Here is a 22,998-nt window from a genome sequence, read left to right on the forward strand (position 1 = left end):
AAACTGAGGCACAGAGGGTGAATGCACCTAGCCCAAAGCTAGGAACTGGCAGTACTAAAGTTTCAACCTACACAGTTTAGCACAGAGCCCTATATTTGACAAATAAAGGAAGCCAGAGATTGAATTTAAGTTTCAAAGATTTGAAAAGTAAGCAAATAGAGATCATTTATTTTTTTCCCAAGGGAATCAATCCACAAATATTGACTGAGCCCCTTCTCTGTGTGCCCTACTGTACTAACACTGTGGGGGCTGTGAGTCTGACACAGTCTCTGCCATCTGTACAGTCTCTGCCCTCCAGGAGTTCAGTCAGTTTGGGGAAATAAAATATACACAGAGGACACAATCAGAAAACAATATATAGGACTTCCCTGGTGGTACAGTGGATAAGATTCTGCCTGCCAATGCAGGAGATATGGGTTCGATTCCTGGTCTGAGAAGATCCCACACACTGTGGATCAACTAAGCCTGTGGGCCACAACTACTGAAGTCTACGTGCCTAGAGCTTGTGCTCTGTAACAAGAGAAGCCACTGCAAAGAGAAGCCTGTGCATTGCAACGAAGAGTAGCCCCTGCTCACTGCAACTAGAGAAAGCCCACACAGCAACAAAGACTGAGTACAACTAAAAATATACATCAACAAAAACCAAAGTGAATCCTGAGTTCTCATCTCAAGACAAAAATGTGTGTGTGTGTGGCTTAAAGGAAACAATATATAATCTCACCAGGCCATGTTGTACGTAGTGCAGGTATAGGTAATGGACAGAAGGAATTAAAAGGCAGTAGTGAGTAAGGCTAAGGAGTGAGGGTGGAAGCATTTCACAATAAATCAAACTAGGTTAATGGAAGTCTTTAGAATTCAAAAGAGCCTGAAGCAAGGACTTGGACTCCACAGAGACGGATTCAATTCTGTTGGAAGTAGGAGGCTTAATGATTGATAGCTAACCCAACTGAATGGTCTTCTGGCACACACATTTACTTTTAAAATATTGTACTTCAGCTCTTTCTGAAAAGTCTTTTGGTAGTGAAACATCCTGGGCCTCTCATGTCAAAAGAATATTTTCTTAGAGCTCTTTGTCTTTATACCTCTCAAGAAGAGAAGTGGGGACCATGCAGAGGGGAAGGGTCCTCATGGAGGGAGAGAAGAGGTTAAGACGATGAACTCTGTCCATCATACAGAGTGAAGCAAGTCAGAAACAGAACAACAAATATCGTATATGAGTGCATATATGTGAAATCTAGAAAAACTGTACAGATGATCCTAGTTGCAGGGCAGGAATAGAGATGCAGACGTAGAGAATGGGCATGTGGACACAGGTGGAGAAGCGGAGGGTGGGGCAAACTGAAAAAGTAGCACTGATATATACACTGCTGCAGCTGCTAAGTTGCCTCAGTCGTGTACAACTCTGTGTGACCCCATAGACGGCAGCCCACCAGGCTCCCCCGTCCCTGGGATTCTCCAGGCAAGAACACTGGAGTGGGTTGCCATTTCCTTCTCCAATGCATGAAAGTGAAAAGTGCAAGGGAAGTCGCTCAGTCATGTCTGACTCTTCGTGACCCCGTGGACTGCAGCCCAACAGGCTCCTCTGTCCATTGGATTTTCCAGGCAAGAGTACTGGAGTGGGGTGCCATTGCCTTCTGCGGATATATACACTACCATGTGTAAAACAGCCAGTGGGAAGCTGCTGTATAGCACAGGGAGCTCAGCTCGGTGCTCTGTGATGACCCAGAGGGGTGGGATGTGGGTGAGGGTGAGTCTGAGGAGGAGGAGGAGTCTCCCTGAGGAGAAAGACTCAAGAGGGAGGTGATATATGTATACTTAAAGCTGATCCATGTTGTTGTACAGCAGAAACTAAGACAATATTGTAAAGCAATTATCCTCCAATTAAAAATTTTAAAAATAAGTTAAGAAAATAGACCCTGAAGCCCAGTCTAGATTCAAATCCCTAGCTGACCTTGACAGATGTGTGACTTTCAGCAAGTTACTTAACTTCTCTGTTGCTGGGAGCCAGCACGGGAGTTCCCACCCATGACAAGGTCATGCGGAGAGGCCTGATGGGCAAGGCGAGTCAGGTCTCAAGGGGTCCTGTCTGAGCATCTACCCCAAAACCAAAATCTGTCTGTTTACTGTCTGCTATACTATACTCTTCTGACATTACCACCTTTTCTCTGGAAAGAGTTAATTCAGAGCTCCAACAGTCTCCTGCATATAAAAAGAATGTCTCGGCTTAAACCCCTTTGATGGCTTTCTAACTTATCTGACTGGTCTGCCTGGACTTTACAACTTATGGATTGTTTACAGCCCCCAACTGTGAGAGGCACGAAGCTTAAAACATCTTAAAGATATAGAGCCTTTTAGAGTTAAGTATTAGTTTGGTGAAGAGTTTGTTGAGTTAATGTTTGCTGCTAGGCCTCCATATCCTTTATATTTTAGGCACCTGGGAGGATATTAATCAATGTAAATGGGATGCAGAAATAAGAATATAGTAGTTTTTGATGTTAGCAATACTAGACTTTTGAGTTAATTAATTTTCTCTTTGTTATAAATCACTGTACTCCACTTTCTTGTTATAAAATGTTGTGTCCTTGCTATGTAAGAATGTAACTTTATTTAGTGCTTTCTGAGAGTGGCACCAGACTTTGGGAAGAACAACACTATTACCCTTATCAGAAAAGGGCCATAAAATGTTAATTGGCCTTCTGGCCAGAAGATGATGTAAATCACCTAAGACTTGTGTATACAACTAGGTATTCAGAGAGAAAAGCCTGGTTTCGATAAGAGTCAGGGCTGCTGATGCTGCATAATTTTGTATTATCCATTGATCTCTATGTAAAATCAAGAGTATATAAGGCCTTTCTGGACAATAGAGGATGGGCCAGTCACTGGACTGGTTTCCCCCGTGTCTTCTTTACTCTATTTTCAGGCTGAATTCCCATCTGGAGCGGGGAGGCTCGCCATGTCTACTTACTTGCCCCGGCTTCTAAGATCCATGAGAGAGGGAGCCCAAGGCGGGGCACTCTCCGCTATTCAAACAGGCACCAGTGGCCCAACATAGATGGTGCAAATCTCTTGTCCTGAGGTTTTATTAGCTTTCCCCGTAAACCAAGTTATTCAGCATCTTTTCTCCACTAAATTTTCCTACTACCCTATTCTTTCCTAATTTCTCTTTTATATTTCTAAATAAATAAGTTTTTCCTCGCCACACTGTCCCGCTTCGAATTACCCTGGATCCACCAGGGCTGGACTCCGGCATTCTGTGTCTGTTTTCTCATGAGGGTGTGATCAGGATTAAGATGACTTAATTCATGTAAAGCATACAGAACAGGACCTGGTCCTCAGTAAACAAACTGTTCCTCTGTAATTATACTAAGAGTAATAATCATGTCTGAAAATGCACATTAGTGGACTTTTCTCTGTTTCCACGTGGCTGACCCTGTCCCTAGTCACCCTGAGGCAACATCAGCCTGAGATGGCAGAATGGAGGGATGTGACTGAGGCTAGCATCTAAGAGAGGAGGGTAGTGTTTCCATTTGAGGTTGCAGAAATGATTTTTTTGAGTTGAAGCCATGATCTCAAGAGCCGGGCTTTGCTGTGAGAACCATTTTCTAAGTTTTTTGGTTCTCACTGAGCACATCAAAAGCAAATCCGAGAGACTTCCCTGGTGGTCCAGTGGCTAAGACTCTGCCCTCCCAAGGTAGGGGGCCTGGGTTAGATCCCTGGTCAGGGAACTAGATCCCATGTGCCACAACTAAAGAACCTGTGTGCCACAACTAAGGATCTGGCGCAGTCAAATAAATAAATAATATCTTAAAAAACAAACAAATAAAAAACAAAAAAAGAAAATCAAATCCTAAAGGGCTGAGGCCACATTGCTCTGGCAGAATAGAGAAGATACTATTTCAGCCTGGGTCACCTAGAACAGACTTTCTGCCCCACAGAAAGGAAGGTCATGTGAGTGAAGAAGTGGGTGGTGGGCCCTTGGGGTGGGGATTGAGGGAAGAGGGAGTCCCCTGTATGTTGAAGGCCCTCCCCTGACCTCAGCCTGGGAAGGGACATAGGAATCAGTTGACAGATTCGGAGCTTCTCTTCCCATTGTTGACTCTATGAGTGACACTTGTTCAAGGCCCAACCTAATCATGAGTAACCAAGGAGGAGTTGAGGTCACACAGAGAGAGGGCAGGAATGAGCCCTCTGGTGTGGCCATAGGGATCCAGAAGCCCAGCCTTGCTGGGGAGGTGGGATGTGAGGCTCAGGCCAAAACCCTTCAATGTGCCCTCTGTGGAGCAGCCAGGTTGCAGGCCCCAAAAGAGGGAATGGGGTGCGCTCCGGGGTTGGCAACTCACAGTGAGAAGAGGAATGCTGAGGAAGGCAGCAAGAGGATTGGCCCTATCCACGACAGACCTGGGCAGCAGAACCCAGCAGAAGATGTAGGGCCCAGGTGTGAGCTAACACTGGCCCAACCTGGCCCCAGGACCAGCCTCAGGCCAGAGGGTTCGGCTGTCCCTCTGCCATGAGGTCAGTGCACACAGTGTCTCTCCCATATAGTGTCTTTCCTTGACTCCATCTTAGTAAAGGAGGAGGGCAGGGATGATATTCTGAAAGACAGCATTTTATGGATAAAAAGGATGTGGGACAAACTCTTAATCTATCCTTGCCCCCCACCCTTCCCCCTGACAACCAGAAGCTCATTTTCTAAGTCTGTGAGTCTGTTTCTGTTTTGTAAATTAAGTTCATTTGTATCTTTTTAGAAAAACACCAGAGATCAAATTGTCAACATCCGTTAGATCATCGAAAAAGCAAGAGAGTTCCAGAAAAACATCTATTTCTGCTTTATTGACTATGCCAAAGCCTTTGACTGTGTGGATCACAACAAACTGTGGAAAATTCTGAGAGATGGGAATATCAGACCCCATGACCTGCCTCTTGAGAAATCTGTATGCAGGTCAGGAAGCAACAGTTAGAAATGGACATGGAACAACAGACTGGTTTCAAATAGGAAAAGGAGTACGTTAAGGCTCTATATTGTCATCCTGCTTATTTAACTTATATGCAGAGTACATCATGAGAAACACTGGGCTGGAGGAAGCACAGGCTGGAATCAAGATTGCCGGGAGAAATATCAATAACCTCAGATATGCAGAGGACACTACCCTTACGGCAGAAACTGAAAAAGAACTAAAAAGCCTGTTGATGAAAGTGAAAGAGGAGTGAAAAAGTTGGCTTAAAGCTCAACAGTCAGAAAACTATGATCATGGCATCTCATCCCATCACTTCATGGCAAATAGATGGGGAAACAGTGGAAACAGTGTCAGACTTTATTTTTTGGGACTCCAAAATCACTGCAGATGGTGACTGCAGCCATGAAATTAAAAGACACTCCTTGGAAGGAAAGTTATGACCAACCTAGACAGCATATTAAAAAGCAGAGACATTACTTTGTCAACAAAGGTCCGTCTAGTCAAGGCTATGGTTTCTCTAGCAGTCGTGTATGGATGTGAGAGTTGGACTATAAAGTAAGCTGAGCACCAAAGAATTGATGCTTTTGAATTGTGGTGTTGGAGAAGACTCTTGAGAGTCCCTTGGACTGCAAGATCCATCCAGTCCATCCTAAAGGAAATCAGTCCTGGGTGTTCTTTGGAAAGACTGATGTTGCATCTGAAACTCCAATACTTTGGCCACCTGAGGTGAAGAACTGACTCATTGGAAAAGACCCTGATGCTGGGAAAGATTGAAGGCAGGAGGAGAAGGGGACGACAGAGGATGAGGGGGTTGGATGGCATCACCAACTCAATGGACATGAGTTTGAGTATACTCCAGGAATTGGTGATGGACAGAGAGGCCTGGCATGCTGCAGTCTATGGGGTCACAAAGAGTTGGACATGACTAAACGACTGAACTGAGAAAAACACAGATTGTCCATATTTGAGTCTTCTGTACAAATTATAAGGAAAAATTAAAATTTGTAAATTTATTAAATACATATGAAAATTAAAACATAAAAAAGATGTGGGGTATATACATACACACACACACACACACTACTATTTGGCCAAGAAAAAGAATTGGAATGATGACATTTGCAGCAATGTGGATTGACCTAGAGATTGTCACACTAGGTGAAGTAAGTCAGAAAGAGAAAGACAAGTATCATAAAATATCACATATATGGAATCTAAAATATAACACAAATGAACTTATCTATGAAATAGAAAGAGACTCACAGACATAGAGAATATACTTGTGGTTGCCAAGGAGGAGGGGACTGATGGAGAGGGATACACTGGGAGTTTGGGGTTAGTAGATGTAAACTGTTATATAAAGGATGGATAAACAACAAGGTCCTACTGTATAGCACAGGGAACTATATTCAGTAACCTGTGATAAACCATAATGGAAAAAGAATATGAAAAAAAAATACACACACACACACACACATATATATAACTGGAGTCACTTTGCAGTACAGCACAAATTACCACAACATTGTAAAACAACTATACTTCAATAAAACAAATTTAAATGAAATACAAAGCATTTTAAGTCTAAGATCTCCAGCTAGTGCAAAGAGACTACTCAGTTTAGCATAGATGGAGACACCAGGCTTAGCAAAGTTTTGTTTTGTTTGGGTTTTTTTTTGTGTTTGGGTTTTTGTGTGTTTGTGTGTGCCATTGGGGAAGGTGAGTCAGGAGGAAGTTCAGATTCATTCTAGAATACAAAGAAGCTACATTTTATTTGGCTATCTAAGCTCAGTGTGAGGAAATCAGTGATTCTGTTACCTTTTGACACATATATCTGATGAAATATTCACCTGCTGTTAAGTCCCAGACACCTGCCTTTCTTATACAGCAAGATTTCTGAATCGCTGGACAGCCCAGCTGCATTGTAATCACCTGGGGAAACTTTAGGAAAACCCTGATGCCCGGGTCTCACTCCCACACATTGCCACTTAAGTAGTCTGGGGTGTAGCCTGACCTCAGAATTTTCTAAAGCCCCCAGGTGGTTCTAATGCACAGCCAAGGTTAAGAACCACTATATAGGAAAACATCAGCCCCATTGCCCAGGACATGCTGTGTTCACCCTCTCTTTGAACACAGAAATAATAGAGTAAGGATGACTCCTTTTTACTGCAAATACAATTTTTCTGACACGATGGGTGGAAAATTACATCCAGGAATGAGACCAGGCTGACTTTTCTGTGGTGCGTTTAGTGCTCTTCATAGAAAAGCAGGTCCTCAAGGTATCTAGCTATTCAAATGTCTAGAGCAGTGCTGTCCAATATACCATAAACCACAGAAGCCAGTCACATACAACACTTTACATTTCCTAATAGCCACACTGGTGACTCAGATGATAAAGAATCTGCCTGCAATGCAGGAAACCTGGGTTTGATCCCTGGGCCAGGAAGATCCCCTGGAGAATAGAATGTCTACCCACACCAGTATTCTTGCCAGGGAAACCTCATGGACAGTGGAGCCTGGTGGGCTATAGTCCATGGGGTTGCAAACAGTTGGACACGACTTAGCGATTAACACTTTCATTGCATAGCACAGGGAACTCTACTCAATAACCTATGTGGAAAAAGAATCTTAAAAAGACTGGAGATTATATTTATATATACACACACACACACACAAAATTGATTCACTTTGTTGTATACTGGAACTAACACAACATTGTAAATCAACTCTATGCCAATAAATTTTTTTACAAAAAATTTTAAAAGTAGGGGCTTCCCTGGTGGCTCAGTGGTAAAGGATCTGCCTGCCAATGCAGGTGATGCGGGTTCAATCCCTGGTCCAGGAAGATCCCACATGCTGAGGAGCAAGTAAGCCCATTCGCCACAACTATTAAGTGCTTTTGCGCTTGGGAGCCACAACTGCTGAAGCCCATGTGCCCTTGGGTCTGTGCTCTGCAACAACAGAAGTCACTCAATGAGAAGCCTGTGCACCATAACTAGAGAAAAGCCCATGTAGCAATAAAGACACAGCACAGCCAAAAATAAATCTTTATTTTAAAAAATTTAAAAAGTAACTAGATGGGGTGAAATTCATTTTAATAAATTCTGTGTTTAGTCCAATATATCCAAGGTGTTATCATTGTAATGTAATCAAACATAAAAATTATTAATATTTTCTTTTTTTTGGTACTAAGTCTTGGAAATGTGTGTTTTACAACACACCTCAACTCAGACTAGGAATATTTCAAGTGCTTAGTAATAACACATGGCTAATGCCTGCCATACTGGACAGTGCTGGCTTAGACATCATGGCATTCACAAGTATTAGGATTGGCAGTCACACAAAATCAATGGCATAGGTCTTGCTGTTTGCTGTTTAACATGTTACTTAAACCTTCCAAATGGGGGGAGAAGGATTTTTCTAGACGTATCACACCAGCCAGCTAGAGTTCTCCATCAGGGTTGGGGGAGATAACAAAAGGTCTTTCTTCTCTCAGGAAACACCATCCTTGGCCACTGTGGAGAAAGAAGTGGATGGTCTAGGTAGGGACTGAAGTTTTCCTTGGGTCCTGGCCTGACATCATCACCTGTCCCATAACTATACCCCTTAGCCAAACTCTCCCTCTACAATGTAAGCACTTAATAGTGTCCCTCCTGAAAATCAGTTTGAAGAAAATATTTTCTCATTTATCTACTTAAGCAGTGTTAACTTCTTTGGTTCCAAAGAATAAGACTTGATCAACTGGGTTCTAGGTTCACCTGTGCTGAACTACACCTGTTGGCCTTGAGAAGTTCTATCAGTTTTTCTAGAAAAAAGAGGACAGTGGCCCTGAGCAGATATATTGTAGAACAGGACCTTAACCCATAATTCTTTCCCCTGGGACCCTCCTGGTTTCAGCCCAGTGTCCCCCTTACGGCTTCAGAGCAGGGCTCCAGTGCTGGGAGCTGTGGGGGGTGTCCTGCCTCAGCCCCCAGCCTGGGGTCTCAGCAGAAATGATCCCTCCCTACTGAGTAAGAGCTGCCTTCTATGTACTCTGCCCATTCATTCCAGGCTACCCTGGGAAGTGCCACCAGGCTTGCTTCTTTCCTTGGTCTCTGACATCTGCCAAACTTAACCACATCTGCAATCTGGGTAGTTGAGGAGTCAGGAGAGCCTACTGATTAAGTGCTTGAGCTTTGGCATCAGACAATATTGAGCTGGAATACTAACTCTACTACTTACTGTGCAACCACAGGAAAATTCCTTTAGTTCACTACTCTCAGCTTTTTTCCTGTAAAATGGAAATAATTGCAGCAATGGCTGCATAGGATTATTGTGAGGAATAAAAGTGATCACATGGATACTGGTGCTTAGCAGAGGACCTGACTTGTGTCAACACTATCATTTTTTCTCCCCCTCATGATGTGGCCAATGATCCAACCTCACCTCTGTCCCATGCTCCAGCAACAAAGACCTATAAGCTGTTCTCTGATTATAAATATCCTTTTTATTAATTCAGGCTTTTGCACATGGTGTTTTAGAACGCCATGAAAATTCTTTCCACTGCTTCCGCCAGGTAAACACCTACTTATGCTTCAGATCACAAGCAGGGGCAGATCTAAGTTTAATGGGGCCTGGAACCTAGACAATTTGGTCTGGGGAGAAGCTTTGAAAAAAAAGATAAAAAATATGAATTCAAAATTAGGTACAAAATGAAAGAATGTTCCAAATGAAAATCAGAACAAAGTACTGGCGCCTTAGAGATATCCCGTCCTTCTGTGATCTCTTTGGACAGTGTGGTACAAATGCTAAGTAAATGTCCTTTCGAATTGTATCCAATTTTTCCTTGCTGTCTAGAAAGTGCTACACTCCCGGCATTCACTGTGGGGCCTAAAGCTTAAGAGCTATAAACTTCAGGGTAAATTCATCTCTGGTCTGGGATTTTATGTTACTTTCTCTTTGAATCTCTCTGGACCTCCAAGATCAGATCTGAACTCCTTCTGTCTGTCCCTCGGACCTCCTGGCTTACAGTCCCATCATAGCTCTTATCTCAGTGCATTGAGATCAGCAGGTTGGGTGTCTGACTCTTTGAAGGGACTGTGAATTTTGGAAAGGAGGGTTGGTGTCTTAGTCACCACACTACCCTCAGTGCCTAGTCCAGGACCTGGCACAAGGGGGCGCACTTCAAATAGCTGTTGAACTAATGAATGAATATCTGGTTTCCTTCTCCAACCTTTAGGATTCCTAATTCTCCAGAGATGAGAATTCTCTTCCCTGCTTCTCTTAGATGCCCACAGATCCACAATTCCACTCCAAGGACACAAATACAATCCTACTAATCGGTATTCTCACAAGATAATTGGATGTAATTGTTCCTAGTTTTTCAACATATGACTTCCTGCTGCTGCTGCTGCTAAGTCGCTTCAGTCGTGTCTGACTCTGTGTGACCCCACAGACGGCAGCTCACCAGGCTCCCCCATCCCTGGGATTCTCCAGGCAAGAACACTGGAGTGGGTTGCCATTTCCTTCTCCAATGCATGAAAGTGAAAAGTGAAAGGGAAGTTGCTCAGTCGTGTCTGACTCTTCGTGACCCCATGGACTGCAGTCTACCAGGCTCCTCCGTCCATGAGACTTTTCAGGCAAGAGTACTGGAGTGGGGTGCCATTGCCTTCTCGCTGAGAGTTTCTTTATCAGGGACATATAATGCAAAAGGAGATAAGTACAGGATTTTGTTTTTGGAGGGGAGACAGGGAGCTTTCATATTCTTCCCAAATTCATCACCTTAGCTGAATTTGTTTTTTTTTTTTGGCTGTGCCACCTTAAGATTAATGCGGAATCTTAATTCCCCAACCAGGAATCAAACTTGTGCCCTCTGCATTAGAAGTGTGGACTCATAAACACTGGACCACTAGGGAAGTCTTTGAATCTTTATTTTTTTTTTTAAAATGACAGGGCTTCCCTGGTGGTTCAGCAGTAAAGAATTCACCTGCCAATGCAGGAGACATGGGTTTGATCCTTGATCCAGAAAGATCCCACATGCCATGGAGCAGCTAAGCTTGTGTACTTCAACTACTGAAGACCACACACCCTAGAACCCATACTCCACAACAAGAGAAGCCACCGCAATGAGAAGCCTGAGCACTGCAACTTGAGAGGAGTCCCTGCTCACCACAACTAGAGAAAAGCCTGTGCAAAAATGAGGCCCCAGCACAGCCATAAATAAATTTTAAGAAATGAGAGTGAAATGTCAGATGGCCCAGCAAATGGCCATTTCCCCCACTTGTTGCTGTTTGTGGAATTCTGTTTTTGTGGATGTTCTTCCTCCCATAAGCTAAAGGATAGTGGCCTCTTTGTCAGCCCCAAGGAATGACTGCTGTGTAGTCAAATGAAACCATGACAACATCATTCTGCTTGCCAGAGACAGCTTTAGAGGTAGAGATATGACAACTCCAGCCAATGAGAAACTTATGGAATTCTGCTGAAGGGGATAGGTGGCTTCTAGGAAAGATTTCCTCCTGAAAGAAGGAAAATCGTTTTTCTAATTTTGGTTCAGTTGTGTACTTGTGACGCCTGGGCCCAGGCTGTCATGTTGCAATCATAAGGAGGCAAATGTGAAGATGAAGCAGCAAAACTTCTTAGGTCAGATAACAGAATCTTATTGTTTAAGCCACTTCTAATCAGGTGTTCTTCAATTTAGAAGACTTAAATTGAAGAAAGTGGGGAAAACCGCTAGACCATTCAGGTATGACCTAAATCAAATCCCTTATGATTATACAGTGGAAGTGAGAAATAGATCTAAGAGGCTAGATCTGATAGACAGAGTGCCTGATGAACTATGGACGGAGGTTCGTGACACTGTACAGGAGACAGGAATCAAGACCATCTCCAAGAGAAAGAAATGCAAAAAAGCAAAATGGCTGTGTGAGGAGGCCTTATAAATAGCTGTGAAAAAGAGAAGTGAAAAGCAAAGGAGAAAAGGAAAGATATACCCATTTGAATGCAGAATTCCAAAGAATAGCAAGGAGAGATAAGAAAGCCTTCCTCAATGATCAATGCAAAGAAATAGAGGAAAACAAAAGAATGGGAAAGGCTAGAGATCTCTTCAAGAAAATTAGAGATACCAAGGGAACATTTCATGCAAAGATGGGCTCAATAAAGGACAGAAATGGTAGGGACCTAACAGAAGCAGAAGATATTAAGAAGAGGTGGCAAAAATACACAGAAGAATTATACAAAAAAGATCTTCATGACCAAGATAATCATGATGGTGTGATTACTCACCTAGAGCCAGACATCTTGGAATGTGAAATCAAGTGGGCGTTAAAAAGCATCACTACGAACAAAGATAGTGGAGGTGATGGAATTCCAGTTGAGCTACTTCAAATCCTAAAAGATGATGCTGTTCAAAGTGCTGCACTCAATATGTCAGCAAATTTGGAAACTCAGCAGTGGCCACAGGACTGGAAAAGGTCAGTTTTCATTCCAATCCCAAAGAAAGGCAATGCCAAAGAATGCTCAAACTGCCACACAATTGCACTCATCTCACACGCTAGTAAAGTAATGCTCAACATTCTCCAAGCCAGGCTTCAGCAATACGTGAACCGTGAACTTCCAGATGTTTAAGCTGGTTTTAGAAAAGGCAGAGGAACAAGAGATCAAATTGCCAACATCTGCTGGATCATGGAAAAAGGAAGAGAGTTCCAGAAAAACATCTATTTCTGCTTTATTGACTATGCCAAAGCCTTTGACTGTGTGGATCACAATAAACTGGAAATTTCTGAAGGAGATGGGAATACCAGATCACCTGATCTGCCTCTTAAGAAACCTGTATATAGATCAGGAAGCAACAGTTAGAACTGGACATGGAACAACAGACTGGTTCCAAATAGGAAAAGGAGTACGTCAAGGCTGTATATTGTCACCCTGCTTATTTAACTTCTATGCAGAGTACATCATGAGAAACGCTGGGCCAGAGGAAGCACAAGCTGGAATCAAGATTGCAGGGAGAAATATATGCAGATGACACCACCCTTATGGCATAAAGTGAAGAAGAACTAAAGAGCTTCTTGATGAAAGTGAAATAAGAGAGTGAAAAAGTTGGCTTAAAGCTCAACAGTCAGAAAACTAAGATCCTGGCATCCGGTCCCATCACTTCATGGCAAATAGATGGGGAAACAGTGGAAACAGTGGCTGACTTTATTTTGGGGGGTTCCAAAATCACTACAGATGGTGATTGCAGCCATGAAATTAAAAGATGCTTGCTCCTTGGAAGGAAAGTTATGACCAACCTAGACAGCATATTAAAAAGCAGAGACATTATTTTGCCAGCAAAGGTCCATCTAGTCAAGGCTATGGTTTTTCCAGTAGTCATGTATGGATGTGAGAGTTGGACTGTGAAGAAAGCTGAGCGCCGAGGAATTGATGCTTTTGAACTGTGGTGTTGGAGAAGACTCTTGAGAGTCCCTTGGACTGCAAGGAGATCCAACCAGTCCATCCTAAAGGAGATCAGTCCTGGGTGTTCATTGGAAGGACTAATGTTGAAGCTGAAACTCCAAAATTTGGCCACCTGAAGCAAAGAGCTGAGTCATCTGAAAAGACCCTGATGCTGGGACAGATTAAGGGCAGGAGGAGAAGGGGATGACAGAGGATGAGATGGTTGGATAGCATCACCGACTCAATGGACATGAGTTTGGGTAAACTCTGGGAGTTGGTGATGGACAGGGAGGCCTGGCGTGCTGTGGCTCATGGGGTCGCAAAGAGTCAGACATGAGTGAGCGACTGAACTGCACTGAATCAGGTGTTCTACGAACTGTAGCTGAAAGCACCTTGATAGAATTTCTTATGAGTTCAAGGAAGTGAACTGAAGAATATGTAGAAATCTCATTATTTTGATGGTTATCATGATAAATAATACATATCTTTTTAGTACTTTGAAATTGTAAAAGCATTTCACCTTGATGACACACTTTGTGTAAAGGTAGATAATTTACTTCTTGAAGATAGAATACTCACAAAGTCACATTCAGTTCAGTTCAGTCACTCAGTCGTGTCCGACTCTTTGCGACCCCATGAATTGAAGCACATTACATTTTAAAAATAAAAAAATATTTTATTGTCTCTTGAATCAAGCTGGAAATGAGAGAAGCCAAGTGATTTGTGTGTGAACAACTTTCATTTCAAAAGGAAAAAAGTAGACTTTAAGTACACATGAGAAGATATTCCATCAGTGAAAAAACTTTCTAGAGTAGTAATTCTCAACAGGGTGGGATAAATTTGGAGAATGAGACTGACATACACACACTACTATATATAAAATAGATACCTAATAAAGACCTACTCAATACTCTGTAATGGCCTATATGGGGAAAGAAACTGAAAAAGAATGCATACATGTATATACAATATAAAAGATTCATGTTGCTGTTCACTTGAAACTAACACAACATTGTAAATCAAATATATACCCCTCAAAATTAAAGAAAAAAATAATAATTCCCCACACTCCCAATTACAAAGGAGGTCTTTTAAGGTCACCTCCCATATGATGGTGGTTGAATTTTTAACACCTGTTCAAGGTAGGGACTTGGGAGGGGGGGATGACAAAGTTACTTTAAATACAGTGACACTTTAAATCAGTCTTGTTCTATCACTCACAACAGCATCCTCATAGGTGTGAAAAACAATTGTACAAATGTGTGCCAGACATCTCTGAATAGTGTCAAACATCCCTTGTCAGTGGAGAGGCGTGCAATGCTTCTGCAATTGGTGGAGGTCTGCAGCTCTACAGCTGAGCACTGTTCTAAAAAATTCTGCCACTCTACTTAAGGTCACCTTGTCGGGAGAAGGCAGGGCAGCAGTTTCCTGTGCAGTGGACAGGGTGGAGGGGTGAGGTGAGGGGGGTGGTGATGGTGGTGGGGTGAGGATAGTCCTGCAGCCCCACTCCAAAACAGAATTTCTAAATCCTATTTTTTTTCTTGAGTGCCATCGTTCCTAAGAACCCGATTCATTAACTGTCAAATTTAGGTAATTAAAATAGGAAGCTGAGTGATAAGAAATGAAACCAGTATGCATAATGCAGATGGTCTATGGAGGAAGATATTCCCAGGGCTCTAGGAAGCAGGCTAATCAGGAACTTCAATCAGGAACTCATCATTTGGAGACAGACAATTAATTCAGGACAGGAGGCAGGGAGGGAGCAGAAGCACAGGCAGAATCTTAAAATCTCTCTGGATGAATCTCTCGTTGGGAGAAGGCAGATGCTGAAACCTCACATGGGGGAGTCTGGGTGAGGTTTTCTGAAAAAACCCACTGCAAAGAGATACTGCTGCATCCTGCTGTATACTTCTCAGGGATGCTCTGAGTACAAAACCCGGCTTAAAACAGCACTGTTTTATACCTCCTTGGTCTAGACCTCCAGAGCGTTTCTAGAGAAACGACCGCACAGAGAGGGTGACAGGGAGCCACAAGGCATCACCTTAGGTAGGCTTCTGCAGTGGACACACACATTCTTAGCAGGTTAGAGGCCTAGTCTGATGGGGTTTCTTGTTCCCTGGGAAAGAAGGGATTGGGAATATTTCTGAATTCCCAGCTCTCTTCATATCGTATGCTGATATGAAGTGCCTTTTTTGAAAAAAGAAAAAAGGCTCAAAACATCACTCATTATAGTGTTTAGAGTTGGTATTTCTGAGCTCTTTCCCAGTTGGAAAGTTGTTCACAGAGAATATAGTCTCCTGGAATGGAGCACCTGGAAAAATGTGGTCATGGAGGAATAATATATACTGTACCTCCCTCACCTGCTTCCAAATCTTTAGAAACTTGGGCCTAAAAACTGTAAAATGAACTATCACAGTGGGATGGGGGCAGGGTATGAACTACACGTTCATGTATTAAGCAGCCAACCCCTGATGGTTAAGATGGGGATCCATGAAAAAGCATCACCCATAGTTTGCATATTAAAAAGCAGAGACATTACTTTGCCAACAAAAGTCCCTATAGTCGAACCTGTGGTTTTTCCAGTAGTCATGTACAGATGTAATAGATCATAAAGAAGGCTAAGTGCTGAAGAATCGATGCTTTCAAACTGTGGTGCTGGAGAAGACTCTTGAGAGTTCCTTGGACTTCAATGAGATCAAGCCAGTCCTAAAGAAATCAACCCTGAATATTCATTGGAAGGACTGATGCTAAAACTGAAGCTCCAATACTTTGGCCACCTGATGTGAAGAGACGGTTTATTAGAAAAGACCCTGATGCTGGGAAAGATTGAAGAAGGCAAAAGGAAAAGGGAGAGGCAGAGGATGAAATGGTTAGATAGCATCACCAACTCAATGGACTTAAATTTGAGCAAATTCTGGGAGACAGTGCAGGACAGAGGAGCCTGCTGAGATGCAGTCCATGGGGTCACAAAGAGTGAGATGCAACTTACCAACTGAACAGCACAGTTTGCCAGTAAACATCCCAAATTTATGCCGTTAAGCTATTAGTACTGATAAAATGCATGTTTTCTTCAAACAGATTTTCAAAGTCTGCTCTAGTTTTCCCAGCTTTCACAGGGAAGTTAAAATTTCATCATAACTTTAAACAAGGAGAACTCATAGAAGAGAACTGAGTAGATTCACATTGTTAAGGAAGGTTTCTGGAAACAAATGAATTGATTCAATTGTTAAATGGAATATGAACTCTAGATTAGATACCAGTATCATAATCATGTTGAATTTCCAGAATTTGATCACTGTTCTATGGCTATGTAAGAAAATGACTTTGTTCAGTGTATAAGAGAATATACAGTGAAGTGTTTAGGAATAAAGGGGAAAAAGAGTAAAAGTAAGAATTATAAAGTAAACGTGACACAATATTAATACATGAAACTGAGTGAAGGATAAAGGAATTCCTTGCACCGTTCCTAAGGCTCTTCTATTAGCTTGAAATTATTTCAAAATAAAACATTTACAAACACCATATGAAGTAATTTTAGAATGACCTACTTAAACACTACTCTTGTTGACCTTCTGTTTTCTCAAGGGGTTGACTTAACACCAAGAGATCTCTTCCAAAAGACTTATCCTATAGCTAAGTCTTTCCAAAGTGCAAGGTCACCTTCAGAGGCAAAGAAATGATTGCAACAATCCTTGGCTAGTTCATGCTCCAAAAATGACCCCTTTAATAACTGATAGTTTTGTTTTTTAGATTCCACATATAGGTAAAATAATACAGTATTTATCTTTCTTAAAATAAACAAATAAAAAACCCCTTATAGATATAGAGGGCTTCCCTGGTGGCTCAGATGGTAAAAGCGTCTGCCTGCAATGTGGGAGAGCCGGGTTCGATCCCTGGTTCAGGAAGAACCCCTGGAGAGGAAATGGCAACCCACTCCAGTACTCTTGCCTGGAAAACTTCATGGATGGAAGAGTCAGACATGACTGAGCAACCTCACATAGATATAGATAATAGATTAGTGGTTGCTAGTTGGGGGGTGGGTGGGTAAAATCCACAGAGGGGATCAAGAGGCACAAACTTCTAGTCCTAAATAAGTCAGGTATAATAAACAGCATGGTGACCAAAGTCAACAATATTCTACTGCATATTTCAAAGTTGCTGAGAGAGTAAATCTTAAAACTCATCACAAGAAAAAAGTTTTGTAATTTTGTATGGTGACAGATGGTAAGTAGAATTACTGGTTATCATTTTGCAATGTATACAAATATTGAATCATTATACATCTGAACCTAATATGTCAAGTATACCTCAATAAAAAAAAATAATGCATTTTGACATGTAGAAAAAACCTGATTTTTTTCCAACCACAGATTATCATTTACAATTTGACTATTTGCTTATGTAACTATTAAGTCACTCATTTGATTTCTTATATTTCTGGATCAGTATACCATTTATGTTTGAGCAGAATTTTAGGATTTAGCAGTGTAGCTTTAAAAAATGGGATAAAGGCTTACAAAACAATCAGAGGAATTTTATGGACTGCTGGTGTGTTGCCAGGCAGAGCACTAGCACTCTCAAATGTCTCATCCTACAGACAAAATTTCCAGATGAGATTACACAGTCATAATTAATCACAAAAAAAAACCAGTTTCAATTTTGTTTCTAAAATAGTCCCTGAAGTAAAAAAGCCATGCAAGGACTCTAAGGCATGAAAAACAAGGAGAAATTGAAAAATTAATTTATTATATGAAGAAACATAAACAATATTTATTAGAGTGAATGGCTGCTGAGAAGCAGCCTGCAAAAGCTCTCATCCACAATGTACAGGCTGAGAAGTACTGATACATACACTCATAACCATAGCAATAATGTTCTAAGGAGGCTTCCAAGGAAATGCTACATTTAACAATCAATTTTAAAGTTTATTTTTCCCATTTACAAGGCTGAAAAGATTATATCCACATTCAATTAAAGTCTAGCAGGATCAGGCATTCAAATTGTAAAGCAAAATTAACAAAAGATGCTGTTATATCCTTTATGAAACATGACAGATACAAAAACGATAAGCTCATCTGCTATCAAAAGCAATTTCTCAGATTTCAGTGGGTCTTTTTCCTCCAAGTACTATATGTTTGAGTGCTAATTTTTTACATAACTGATGGTAAGAGAAAGGGCAACTGTTGAGTTCTCTCCAAGAGTAAAAGACCATTTACACTCGTCCTTCCATAAGGTAAAAGGCCGACATATTCCCTGAAGACACTCACATGAATGATGTTATTTGTTTTTTTTCTAACAGTAAAACAAAAACAATAACCTGTTTCGGGATTTGAGTAACTATAAAAACAACTCCTTTAAACATGCATGGCACTTTAAAAACATTTTCAAAGCATTTTCACAGCTTTTATTTAAATTTGTCCTGCTGACAACCTTGTGAGGTAGGCTGGGCAAGAATATCATGCAAATCTGATGGGTGAGGAAACTGAGGCAGAGATCAAGTAAGTAATTTGCTGGGTTATCAGGGTGATGTCAACCTCTATACTGCACTGTCTCCAGTAATGAAGAAAGTCTAAATATGTTTCATGACCTTGTTTCAATATATTTGGAGGAAATACTTCATTTCTACCCAGTCAAATGATAGTAATTCAGTTGGTGCATCTCTATGACAAGTTAAGGCATGTAATTAATTAGACAAAGCACTGAGAGTTTTAAAAATTGGAATTATAACTGAAAAAGATGTTTTAACTCTCAAGATAGGAGATTTGCTGGTTTGTCTTTAGGGCAACCTAGTTTTGCATAATTTTGTCTTTTCAGAGGTATAATATAAATCATTAAAAAATTTTTCTCAGTTCACTAGGATTTAAATTTTTGCCATGAAAAAAGCAGTGGTTTCTTTCCCCAAAGTGACTACATGTATATGGTCCCAATCAAGAGTTAAAGATGACAAAATGTCCAATTTAGTCACCAAACCTTATAAATATCCTTATAAATGTGGCTTAAAATTGGGCTTTGGGAGTGTGACAGACCATCACTGTTAGACTGATTTGGGGTCACTCAATATGCTTACCTACATGCTACATTAAAATGATTTTAAATTTATTTGAAGGCCCAGATTTTGTAATGGTTCTTGAGACAGGCTTCCAAATGAAGGCTGGGGAAGTACTAGTCTCTCTATCCTCTTCTAATTCTGACCACAACTCCCGCTCAAACTCACCATTTTAACCTGTTCCCCGACAAACTAGCTATTAGAAACTGGATGGTTCAGAAAGTTCAGCCATTAGGGTCCTAAGACTGTCAACTCTGACTGACCTGCAATGTCCAGCCTTGTCAGTGACAGATCACCTGCTCCCAGGTATTTCATTATCAAGGTTTTTATGGTACAAATAATGGCACTAGATCCAGGCATTTTCCCTGGACAACTGAGGAGATTCTACAGATCCTTTTACGAAAGAAACAGGGTTCCAAATTAAAGGAGAAATTATACTGAAGATAGGAGAGTGTAGGAGGATAAAATTGAAGTTCTTATTCAAATTAACTCAGGATCATATCAAATCAAGGTACATTCAGTTAAAGATAAAAATCTTCTGGTCATGCCATCTCTGAAAATTTAAGTTTCTGAAGTCTGTATCTAACTGAAAGGGGGAACTCTGCTCCTTCAAATAATGAAACTTAAAATGCCCTATATACCTGTGCTAGGTGAGGAATTTCTATGGAGTTTTCTACTAGAAATTTCCAAAACTGTAGGATGGGACTGAATCTTGAAGAGGTTAAGCCTACCTTCTAGCAGAGTCACATCTTCAACCATCACAAGAAGGTAAGAATTCTGCTTATAAAAGCCAAAATCATTTTGATATTTTAACAACCCCCTCGATCCAGAGTTTCTCCAACATATTGAAGGAACACTACTTCTCTAAAACTCTATGGCTTCCATAACCAAATTTAGAATTCAATTTTGCATCCATGGATTCTTAAGAATAGAGTTTGCAAATCCAGACTTTTCAGTCAATGAGAAATAGGAGGCCAAGGTTGCTATGGCTGGTTATGTACAAAGAGCCCTAGAGAGATGAAAATGGAACATCTGTCTATTCAAAAACCAAACTTGAACAGCTTTCTCTGAAAACTCTGACAGGAATGATGTGGCTGATGGCAAAAACCCCAGTGACCATCTCTGGTCATCAGACAGCTCTTAGGTGAGAACTCTTCTCGGGGATAATAAAATATTAGGCTACCTAAACCAGTAGTCCAGAAAACTAGAACAGAAGAAATCCCCTGTCCTCATTCTATGTGATGGCTTTCAACAGCCAACTCAGTTATCATGAGTACTTTGTCAATGACAAGGCCAGTAACGTCTGGTCAACTGTGAATGGTGGTGCTTTAGGCTGCCTCTGCAACACTCACGGGTTCCCCTGACTTCTCTCCATGGTTCCCACTCACCTGACCAAGAGCTCTCTAAAGGGGAGCAACTCACAAGGAGTTGAGAACTAAATTCCTGCTTTGTTAATTGTGCAGGGCCCATCACTTGCATGAAGAACAGGGATCAACCCAGCAAATACTACATCTGGGCCTCAAGAGACTCAGGTCCCACTAAGCAGAAGAGAGTTCATCAGTATTCAAGATCTGGCTGGGCATGGAACTTATTTTACTGCTAGAAGGGGTCTCCTCTCTGTCTGTGGGTGACCTTAGGTCTGTATTTTCTGCAGACTCGCAGGATTCCCGCCGCCTGCGGTTACAGCAGGCACATTTTAGCCACTCCTGAAAGCTTTCAGAAGCATTAGGGGAAAAGAGCTTTTTGCAAGGGTGGAAGAACTGATAGAACACAACCATGAACAGAATGGCTGTGCAGTACCCAATGAGCAACTGCAGCATCAGCAGGGGTGCACACACATACATATAGATATCCGTCTTGTAAAGATACCACATGAGGAGGAGGAAGGCGTTCTCGATGAACCTCACCATGTAGTACACCAGGAGCCGGTACCAGTTCTGAGACTTGCTGATGAGGTCGGGGTTGTTGATTTTCAGCTGCACCGCCGACCAGCAGAACATGTTGATCCCAGCGTAGAGGAGGGTGAGGAAGCACAGCACAATGGTGGTGCCCAGCCGACTGAAGGCCTTCTCAAAGTTCTCAGGGAAGGGGGAGCCACTGCACCAGAAGAGGATCCAGGGGTAGAAGAGGAAGCCGAGGAAGTTGATGAGTATGTCTATGACCACCCAGGCCTTCAGGACAGAGGTAAAGAGGACCAGGACAATGACTCGGGTGACAATCTCAAAGCTCCTCCAGAGGAAGATACAGACATAGGCCAGGGGCTTCACCTTGACATCATATTCATCGTATTTGATCTTGATAGCTAGGATGTTACAGCGCAAGGCTCCGTACACAATGGACAATAGGGAAAGGACCATGAACAGACCTGAGGAGAGAAGAGAAAGAGTGCTCTCAAGTCTCACCTCCACCAAGAATCCTCCTGTGGCGGCCATGGTCACTCCCCTAGCCGCATTCCTTGGACCCTTCTGTTTTATGTGCACAGGCAGACTGCCGGGTGTCAGGGTCACTCACTGTGCCTGAGGGCTTTTTTTCAGGGTTGCAGAAGCCTGCTGTGCCCAGGTGCCAGGCAAGCAGAAGTGCCCCAGAATTAATACCCTGGGAGAACCCTTCAATACTCCAACCCTAGCCCTGAGAAGAGCTGGAATATAACAAACCAAATTTCCCTACCCTTTGGGTAGAATAATTCGGAGGTGTGTGTTCTGTACTCTTGTGATTAACCAAAAAGTCCTTTGTGTTTTTCCATAGCATTTTAAGGAAACACCAAGTGAATTTTTTGGCTAACTCAGTATTTATCGGTGTTTCCTCACAGGATTATTTTCTAGTCACCCACAGAAACTGTTGTCTAATAATGCTCCCTTTATTGGCCACTTTCTCTTCCCTGTCTCACTACCCTTCTCCCATGGTTCTTACACCTTTGTCTAGAAAGACCTGTGCTCAGATTCCTTGTCTTGGTCTACTTCACGGTCAACTGAAACTAAAACACCTTTGGACCCCATCTTGCTCTGTCTGAATATGAAGAGTCCTTTACATGATCCTCAAGAAAAAGAAAGGCAAAATGGTTGTCTGAGGAGGCCTTACAATAGCTGAGAAAAGAATAGAAGTGAAAGGCAAAGGAGAAGAAGAAAGATATACCGATTTGAACACAGAGTTCCAAAGAATAGCAAGGAGAGATAAGAAAGCCTTCCTCAGTGATCAATGCAAAGAAATAGAGGAAAACAATAGAATGGGAAAGACTAGAGATCTCCTCAAGAAAATTAGAGATACCAAGGGAACATTTCATTCAAAGATGGGCACAATAAAGGACAGAAACAGTATGGACCTAATAGAAGCAGAAGATATTAAGAAGAGGTGGCAAGAATACACAGAAGAACTGTACAAAAAAGATCTTCATGACTCAGATCACCACGATGGTGTGATCACTCACCTAGAGCCAGACATCTGGAGTGTAAAGTCAAGTGGGCCTTAGGAAGCATCACTACAAACAAAGCTAGTGGAGGTGATGGCATTCCAGTTGAGCTATTTCAAATCCTAAAAGACAATGCTGTGAAAGTGCTGCACTCAATATGCCAGCAAATTTGGAAAACT

At 41.8% G+C, this 22,998-nt stretch overlaps 1 protein-coding gene and 1 long non-coding RNA gene across 2 annotated transcripts in view; one reads left to right on the forward strand and one right to left on the reverse strand.

Moving 5' to 3' along the window:
* The first annotated feature begins 499 nt into the window (after positions 1–499).
* LOC120882341 lies at positions 500–11,107 on the forward strand. Its single transcript, XR_005725475.1, has 3 exons — positions 500–512; positions 5,201–5,204; positions 10,990–11,107. It is a non-coding gene; the product is annotated as an uncharacterized LOC120882341 (long non-coding RNA).
* Positions 11,108–18,086: 6,979 nt separating this feature from the next.
* XK (X-linked Kx blood group) overlaps positions 18,087–22,998 on the reverse strand; it is a 48,580-nt gene continuing 43,668 nt past the window's right edge. The window contains exon 3 of the mRNA XM_040266321.1: positions 18,087–21,778. Within this exon, the coding sequence (XP_040122255.1) occupies positions 20,952–21,778 (827 nt within the window). The 3' untranslated portion in view covers positions 18,087–20,951. The remainder of the gene's footprint in view (positions 21,779–22,998) is intronic.

Source organism: Oryx dammah, unplaced genomic scaffold, assembly GCF_014754425.2.
Source record: "Oryx dammah isolate SB20612 unplaced genomic scaffold, SCBI_Odam_1.1 HiC_scaffold_23, whole genome shotgun sequence".
NCBI lineage: Eukaryota > Metazoa > Chordata > Mammalia > Artiodactyla > Bovidae > Oryx > Oryx dammah.